Source organism: Ovis canadensis, chromosome 2 (genome assembly GCF_042477335.2).
Source record: "Ovis canadensis isolate MfBH-ARS-UI-01 breed Bighorn chromosome 2, ARS-UI_OviCan_v2, whole genome shotgun sequence".
Taxonomy (NCBI): domain Eukaryota; kingdom Metazoa; phylum Chordata; class Mammalia; order Artiodactyla; family Bovidae; genus Ovis; species Ovis canadensis.
Window position 1 is genome coordinate 132,248,296 of NC_091246.1, and position 9,449 is coordinate 132,257,744.

The 9,449-nt window shown below is 38.3% G+C and overlaps 1 protein-coding gene and 1 non-coding gene across 5 annotated transcripts in view; both read left to right on the forward strand.

The window, feature by feature from the left end:
* The window catches only part of FRZB (frizzled related protein), a 33,783-nt gene extending 30,634 nt beyond the window's left edge, over positions 1–3,149 (forward strand). For all 4 annotated transcript variants that reach the window (XM_069574262.1, XM_069574259.1, XM_069574261.1 and 1 more), the window contains one exon: positions 1,897–3,149. In XM_069574262.1, coding sequence (XP_069430363.1) covers positions 1,897–2,013 — 117 coding nt within the window. In that variant the 3' untranslated portion in view covers positions 2,014–3,149. The remainder of the gene's footprint in view (positions 1–1,896) is intronic.
* A 5,836-nt stretch (positions 3,150–8,985) lies between these two features.
* On the forward strand, positions 8,986–9,092 carry LOC138434795 (U6 spliceosomal RNA). Its single transcript, XR_011254876.1, has one exon. It is a non-coding gene; the product is annotated as a U6 spliceosomal RNA (small nuclear RNA).
* The last annotated feature ends 357 nt before the right edge of the window (positions 9,093–9,449 follow it).

A 9,449-nucleotide genomic window follows, 5' to 3' on the forward strand; every position in this document is an offset into this window, starting at 1 on the left:
CTTATTATGGAAAGTATCATTTTCTTTTACTAAGTAAATCTGTTTCAACAAAAGGAATGTGGGGGGCGTATTCAGAGGGACAAAGAATCAAGAAGGGTTTGTGTGCACGGGTGTGTGTGTGCATGCACAGATGCAGGGGCAGGATGGAGAGGGGAGAGTAGGGATTGTACTAGACATAATACATCCTCTTCCTTCTGTGAGTTTGAAGGCTTGGGAAACATTTATGGGGTAAGTTAAACACCCCTGGACAGTTTATCTTATACATCTGGCACTTGACACAGCAGACACATTTCAGTTTAAGTGACCTACAAAAATAGAGAGGGCATTATTTTGCAGGGAGAAAATACCCTCTAATACGTTCTTTTATTCCCCTCAGTATTATGTCAAAAGTGTGATGTATTTCAAGTTTACTTATGAGAATTCTCTATTTGTGTCTCTTCAATTTGTTTGGTTTCTGTTAAAAAGTGACTCTTCTTTAGTATGTGGGAATCTCTTAAACTATCCTTTTAATTTCGTTTTCTGCTTGCTAATGCAGAATAGGAATTTGTCCTAAATTCCTGTATGAGTTGGAAAAGCTTTCAGCATCATTGCTGCAAAGCATGTAACATGGCTTGCTGCTTCTCTTTTGGTACCAAAACAATTATCATCATGTAAAGATACAGGACATCATGGCTTGTTGGTCTTGTTCCTTAGTTAGGCAAGCTTTTTTTTTTTTTCATGGCTTTCTACAGGGAGCTCTCAGTTATTATTGTAAAATCACTTACAGTTTCATCTGGTTGCTGATGGGAAGAAATAACTTGAGTAATTTTTAATTCTTACTGTGGTTTTCCAGTCAGTTTTGAGGATGTAAAGAAGAGTTTTGTGGAGGATATATTTTTTTTTTCAAATAAGAATTGTCCTTCTCAGCTGATTTTTTTTTTTTTTTTTTGCTCTCTGGGATAGATCAAGAGCAATAAAAACTTTTTTTTTTATGGTCTTTCCATGCAAAAAAATATTTAACCTAAGTCTCTGTTATAAGATGTTGTTCAAATCAAGATATTTCACTTGCCTTGGGGAGTTGAAAATCTGACTTTCTTTTTTTTTAAATATGGAAACCCAATATGATTGTGGAGTAAAAATGTGCTAAACTGAAGAATTACTGAAAGTAATTGAAACTTGAGAATTTGTTATGTACTAAGAATTTTATTATAACTCTTATTCTTATTTACTACCTATAATATCCATAATATTACTTCCTTTTAATTTATTATATTACATGTGAACATTATTGAAGCTGTCAATATGAAATATTAGTAAACTTGATTGTAGTTATTAAAACCATTTGTGATGTGATCCTTTATAAAACTTAGAATGAGGGCAGAAATTTGTTCTGTTTTGTTGTATTTGGTAGATGTAACTTAGAAAGATATTTTTAAAGTACCCTATCCTCTCTTCCCACTTTCATTTTTTTCACTGCTCAAATCACTTTGGTTTAAAAGGCTGTGCTCTTATGTGTCACAAGAGAAGAAAATTAAAAATGGCACTTTCTTCAAATTCTCTATGGAAATCTTCTATTTGTTGATCACCCGTGAAGTATCAGACTTGTGTACGTTACCTCAGGAAATACCCACAGATATCAATGTTTATTTGTGTCACCATTTACTGACATGGAGATTTAAAGTTTAAAAATTGATATGAAACCATTACTGATATATTGTAGGTGGCCAGTTTTTCAGATTAAAGTATTACATTTACATAGCATCCATCTCATTGCTACCCCTGGGATGTAGATTATACTTTTGGAAAAGTAGTAAAATGCTTTTGAGATCTGATTTTGCAGTCCTAGTTGTTAGAATAATAGAAATGATGGCCCTGGTAATATGTGCTTGTGACTGTTCTGCGTTTTAAATTTCACAGCGCTGGGATATGAAGCTCCGTCATCTTGGACTGAATACAAGTGATTCTAGCCATAGTGATTCAACTCAGAGTCAGAAGCCTGGCAGGAACTCTAACTCCCGGCAAGTGCGCAACTAAATCCTGAAATGCAGAAAATCCTCAGTGGACTTCCTATTAAGACTTGCATTGCTGGACTAGCAAAGGAAAATTGCACTATTGCACGTCATAGTCTATTTTTTAGCCACAGAAATCAGGTGGTAACTGATATTACTTCTATTTTTTCTTTTGTTTTCTGCTTTTCTCCTTCCCTCGTTCCCTTTTTTGTGGTCTGAGTACAGATCCTTAAATATATTATATGTATTCTATTTCACTAATCATGGGAAAACTGTTCTTTGCAATAATAATAAATTAAACATGTTGATACCAGGGCCTCTTTGCTGGAGTAAATGTTAATTTGCTGTTCTGCACCCAGATTGGGAATGCAATATTGGATGCAAAGAGAGATTTCTGGTATACAGAGAAAGCTAGATAGGCTGTAAAGCATACTTTGCTGATCTAATTACAGCCTTATTTTTGCATGCCTTTTGGCATTCTCCTCACGCTTAGAAAGTTCTAAATGTTTATAAAGGTAAAATGACAGTTTGAAATCAAATGCCAACAGGCAGAGCAATCAAGCACCAGGAAGCATTTATGAGGAAACGACACATGAGATGAATTATTTGCAAGATTGGCAGGAAGCAAAATAAATAGCATTAGGAGCTGGGGATAGAGCATTTTGCCTGACTGAGAAGCACAACTGAAACCAGTAGCTGTTGGGGTGTTAACAGCAGCAGTTTTCTTTTGAGAATGCATTTGATTTGTTTGTGAATATATTGATCAGCATTAGAGCAGTGGATTGTAACCAGACATCAGGTGTTATCAGCATAGCTCTGTTTAATTTGCTTCCATTTAGATGAACCCATTGGTGTCTTTTTTTTTTCCTTCTTTTAAAATAAATCTCCCTTGCTGCATTTGACCAGGAAAAGAAAGCATATATGCATGTGCACCAGGCTGTTATTTTTAAGATATGTAGCTCTATAAAATGCTATAGTCAAAAGATGGTAAAATGTGCAGGATTCTGGGTGTGTGTATTAATGTGTGTGTGTCCCCATACACTCACACTCAAGCTGAACTGAATGACAGGCCTGTGCACTGGCCTGCACTTTATCATTTGGATTTGTGCTGTTTAATGCTCAGTAAAATATGCTTAATAAAAGGAATTATGGTTGTCAGGAGAGAGGTGATTCTGACTTTTGAAACAAATGCTCACTCTCATTACCCAAGGTGCAGTGGGATCCCCCAGGGACCATGGGGAACAAATGATGCTCTTACTTCTTCCTCCAGTAGGGTTCTTTGGAGCCTGTGCCCAATACCTGAAAGTCTCATTCTCTTAAATTTACATAGTTGATATTAATAGAACCAAATTTCTAAATTGTGGTGTGCTGGAAACACTTACGAAGCAAATGGTTTTATTTCCTTCTATAAAGACAAACCTGCAAGAATGCAGTTCATTCCTGAACAAGTTTCCTAAAATAGTAGATAACAATGCATCCACATTCTCTCTTTGGAAAGGAAGAGAGCACCCTTGCCTTCTGACTAACTCCCAAACCCCAACACTCTCCATGATCCCAGAAGGAGTTCTCACCTTTGCTACAGCAGGACCACCTAGTCTTTGAGCTGCCATATGGTTGCTTTGAGGTATTGTCACAACCTGTCTGTTGGGCTTTATTCTCAGATGGCTAAGACAGGTCATCTGTTTCCAGATGTGGATGTTGTAGCCCTAAAGGGGGAGTTTGGGTGTCATGGGGTGGTAGTGAAGTCCTGCAGAGGAAGTACTGCACCTCGGTGTTCATTCTGACTTCAACTTGAGCTTCAAGGACTGAGGACTGGGAAACAGTGCTTCTGCATTCTCCTGTTTGTCCCCTGCCTTTTTCATGTTACCGATGGGGAGAAGGGCAAGAAATCACTGCAGGAGATTCAAAGGGATTGGTTTCTCAGATCCACAGAATGTCATCAGCTCTTCCAAACCTTAGTTAGAGGAATTTAAGTAGCAAAATCTTCTGATGTTCAATGAAAGCCACAGATGTTTCCAGCTCCTCAAGTTTTCTTTTTCTGGGGAGAAGGAAATAATATTTGTGTAGAGATTTGATACAATTTATGCTCAATACATATACAATTATGATATTTATAAGCAAAAGAGGACCAGAATTTAAGATTCAGCAGTGTTTTTTTTTCCACTTACCATTTGTCTCATCAGTGTGAGGCTCTGTCAGTTACAGGTTTTAACGGTATAAGGTCCATGAATAAAACACATTTACTTTTGAAGTTTGGTAGTTGCAATGTCTCCATTAATAAAGTAAGGATAGGCCTCTTTCGAAGGTGTCATAATGTTTTATCTTAATGGTCACATTTCTAATCAGATTGCAAAATCATTTCTACTCTGTAATTGCCGTATCAGAAATACATTTAATTAATGCCCCTCCACGGGCTTTTCTGACAGGTATTAACTTTCAAAGCCACTAAAATTTTAATACACATGTTTCCTTGTCAGTAACCTTGAGATTTACAAATTTAATATAATATTTCTTCGGAAAATTTTGTTCACCTTTAAGATTTTAGTTTTCCTAGCCAAATAACAACATCAAAATGATGTTTTAGATGCAGGCTGACAAAGTTAAGATAACAGCAAACTTGGATTCTCTTCACGGATATGTGAGTATTTCACTGTGTCTCAACCAGAGTGTAATCTGATTCAGTGCCATATGTTGCACTGAGCATTTGGGGGTGGGGTGGGACAAAGCCATGTCATTCCACATCTGCTATAGATTAAGAAAGCAAATACAAAAATTATAATCACGGTGAGTAAACAGCACTACTTACTGTCTTCTGCAAGACATTATTTGCTATTATCTTTCAACAAGTAAAATGACTGAAAAGTATTTCAAGAGTGATATTTATTTAGACAGAATTTTAATATTTTAATCATACAAACTTTCAAGAACCTGGGTGAAAATGAGGTAAAGCAGGGATTTCTAATACTGTTATTGAAATCCAACCGATAGGATTTGAAAATATGGTTGCCAGCTGTACTAATATTACCAAAAACAGTATAGTCTTCCCTTTGATAATTTTCCTCTTAGGGTAATAAAGCCTGATAGTGGCTCAAGCACTGTACGCAACACTGGCATGTATATTACCTCACGTAATCCTTGCAGATCTGTGAAGGAGGAATTGTTATTTCCATTTTACGGAGAAAGAAATCAAGAATTTAGAACTTCAGAGTTATGTAAGTAGCAGAGCTGGGCCTCAGACCATCTTATTCTTACTCCCCAGTTATATGTTTTTCACTGTTGCAATTGCTAATAAAAAAATAAAGAGTGAAACTGAAACATATTCATTACCATATGTAAAACTGAGAGCCAGTGGGAATTAGCTGTGTGAGGCAGGGAGCTCAGATCCCATGCTCTGTGACAGCCTAGGTGGGTGGCAAGGCGGTGGGGGGACCCGTGTACACCTATGGCTGATTTATGTTGGTGTATGGGAGAAACTGGGGCTGGCCAGGTGGCCCAGTGGTGAAGAACCCACCTGCTAATGAAGGAGACATGAGATAGGCAGGTTTGAGCCCTGGGTCACGAAGATCCCCTGGAGGAAGACATGGCAACACACCCCAGTCTTCTAGCCTGGAGAATCCCACGGACGGAGGAGCCTGGCAGACTGTGGTCCATAGGATCACAAAGAGGCGGACCCGACTGAAGTGGCTTAGCACACACGCACGGCAGAGATTGACACAATGTTGTAAAGCAATTACCCTCCAATTAAAAACAAAAGGAAATGTGCTTCCTGGCGCTGTAAACACCCAGGGCCATCAGCCTGGAGCCAGAGCTGCCCACACTGCTTTCTCCTAAGAGACATTTCGTCATTCAAAATGGCCCCCTCACCACACCTTGAACCTGGATTCAAATTCTCTCTTTGTAACTGTTTAGTGCACGCTCGAAGTTCTGAGATCAGGTGAGCTGAGCTGGCTGGAGCCTGTTGGGCAGTGCCTTAGAGCATGGGAGGTGTCAGAACTGTTTCACGTTTTATTTCTGAATACTCTCTGTGAGGTACTCGGTCCTCAAACAGGGCTCTCCCGAGTGCTTAACCGGAGAAGAAAAGCGGCTTCCAAGAGATCCTATCCCCGGCCCTGCTCTCTCCTCCATCTTTAAGATGCCAGACTCAAACCTTGCCCCCACCCCTGCAACTCATCCTCAAGCTGAAGAGAACTGAAATGGGTTTCTTTTTCCTCCTCCAGTCAGGCAGATGTGCTTAGAAAGTAGCATGATCAGGAGACAAGATGAATACTTACTCAGTTTTTTAAAAGATAGGATTTTGTAAAAATAACATAGTACTCAATTCTACAAATGTATCACTGGTATTTCAAACATCATTAATTTTGGAAACCAACCAAAATACTTTTTCGATCACTTTTAAATACAGAGGATGGTAAACCTATAGAAAGCTTCCTATCTTTGTGCTGGTTATCTCAATGGAGATGTCAGCTTCTCAGCTAATTCACTCAATCTTTCAGTGCTAAAGTATAATTGGGCTTTTATACTTTACTATTATCCATTATAAGTAAGAAATTACTTCACATCAAGGGACAAAGCAGGTCAAACAGTTTTTCTCTTAATTATTGGTAAGAGTTTGGCTCTCCAAAAAAGTTATTGTTCATGGTTTAGGTGACCAAGGAGAGACCTCTGGCAAAGATACGTGTTCTCAATATAAGCTGAATTCTGTCAGAGGAGCTTCTTGGTGTTTTTCCTTTCCTGGGGAGTTCCAGAAGTACTAAAATTATATCGAGACAAAGTGTTTATGTTTCAAAAGTGCAGGCTCTGCATTCCAGGCTACACACTGAGGGTTCTCAAAACAGAGGCAGCTTTTATTGAAACTTGGAAATAAGGATAACTCACAAGGACTTGGACTAGTACATACTGGAAAAATAGAAGATAACCGAAGAGCCAGCTAAAAAGGGAACAACCTAACCCAGGAGTTTCATGGTAAATACTTAAAACTTTGTGGGTCATATAGTCTCTGTTGCAAGCTCTGCTAGTGAGGTTCAAAAGCAAACACTAACATTACATACATGAGTGAGCTCTGTTCCAATAAAACTTTATTTACAAAGACAGAAGGTAGGCTGGATTTAGCCTTTGGGCTATCGTTTGCCTGTCTTTGTGGATCTAATCAAAGCGCTCCCCACCTAGTTTGAATGATTTCATCATTTGTTGGATTTAATTAAATAGATGGTTTTGGTAGCATAGAGAAATTAACTACTAAGAAAAGTTAGATTTGTGCTTAAGGAGTACTCTGCTTAAAATTTTACCATTAGAAGTTCAGTTTATGTGTTGAACATTCTTTAGGAATCTGCTTAAAATGCAAGGGGTTAGGAAATATATCCTTAGTATTAATTAAGTACTAACTAATATATTAATTAGTATTAATAACTAATATTAGGTAAGTACTAACTAATATATACTTAGTATTAATTAAGTAGCTACGGCTGAAAGAGGCCCTAGAAGCTGCCAGAGAATACGCAGTACCTAGCATAAGGAAAAGAGGATTGAAAGGGGTGAGCCATGAAAGGGAGGGGTCTGTCTCCTGGCTTTAAACAGTTATTCACAGGATCTATTTGACCATCCAATAATATTTTGTTGTTGTTGTTCCTGCAAGGGCACATTCTTTAGGAATAAAGTCCCGCATGAATGAGTGCTCAGATATCCAGACCGAGGGTGCCACTTTGTTCACTGCACACCCATTCAACAAACACAGATTTTGTTGCAAGGCTCAGGGCTAGGAAATGAAGGTAAGAAGTGGAATAGGATAATCCAGCAGGGAAAATCCACATATAATACAAAATGGCAGAATCTACAAAAGAAGCAAGAACAAAGGGCAATTCTTTTTAAAAGTCCCTCAAACTGCCGGCCTCATTTCTCTCCGGCCCTCCCTCCAGTTCATTCTAGTTCCATGTATTGAAATGTGTTCCTAGGGCTAATTATTCCTTATTTTTAAAGCTGGCGTGACAGTAATCGTGAAAAACTATAAATATGGTGGTTGGTAGTTGGTATAAACCTTATTTACTCATTGCTATTTCCTTAACATTTCCATTTAAGTTGCTCAAACTAGAAAAAGATACTAGGAAGTGTTGCTCATGCATTAAAACCCCCCTGTGTGTTTAACCCATTCACCATAAGCTTGATTTACAACAGCTTCCCTTGCTTGATGAATCCCACATGCCCCATAATTTAAACATCTTAATGTGCCTCTCACTGGAGTGCCTTTTTATTTGAATTTAAATTGATTCTGAAACTGCTCCCAGTCAGAAGTTTGTGTTTGGTAAGCCGTAGCTTACAGTGGAATATGGTCACACCAAGGTCCTATCTGCAAGGTATCAGAGGGAGGTTCAATTGCTACCATAATTAACCTAGTTCAGGTTAATTTAACCATAGAATATATACTCTGGTGACTATTTAATCTGCCACAAATAAATGAATAGCAAAGATCCTGAGCCACTTGACAACTGAAATACAGTTTGTTCATATAAATACAGAAGAACCTCAAGTTCACTTCTGGATTTGTGCAACTTATGCTTTTTTGAAGAATTTTCAATAGAAGGCAAACAAGATTTTTGTAGCATTCTAAACTTGAGAGCAATCATCCTTGTCTAGTCCAGATAAAACCAAACTTAAACCATTTTTAAAAAGTGGTTTATCATTTCTCCTATTCAAAGAGTATGCTGGAAGTCATTTAATGATTCTTCCAGTGATATGGACAGACTTGCAAACAAAAATGGGGATATAATGAGGCAACGGGTGAATAAAGTGTCCAGAGAGGAGAGGCCTAGACTGCTGAGAGCCCAACGCTCCACAGAGGCTGCAGCCCTGGCCCCTGACTAGCATCACCACAGCCATGTTGATGCAGATCCTCCCCTTAAAACACAGAGGATGGTGATTCTGATTCGTGTAAACAGGCCTACCCTCTTGGACAATTGATTTTTTATCTCTGGAAATTAGGTGGCCTTAAAAATTCCTCAGGCTTGTGCTTGGATGGGCAGCATATATACTAAAATTGGAACAATACAGAGAAGATTAGCATGGCCCCTGGGCAAGGATGACATGCAAATTCATGAAGCATTCCGTATTTTTAAAGAATATTGCAAGAGATAAGGAAGGGCACTACACAATGATCAAGGGATCAATCCAAGAGGAAGGCATAACAACTGTAACTATTTATGCACCCAACATAGGAGCAACTCAATACATAAGACAGACACTAACAGACATAAAAGGAGAAATTGGCAGTAACACAATAACAGTAGGAGACTTTACCACCCCACTCACACCAATAGACAGATCATCACAACAGAAAATTCATAAGGAAACACAAATGTTAGAGACACATTAGATGAGATGGATTTCATCAATAGCTCAGGACATTCCATCCAAATGCAGAAGAATACACTTTCTTCTCAAGTGTACATGGAATATTCTCCAGGATAGACC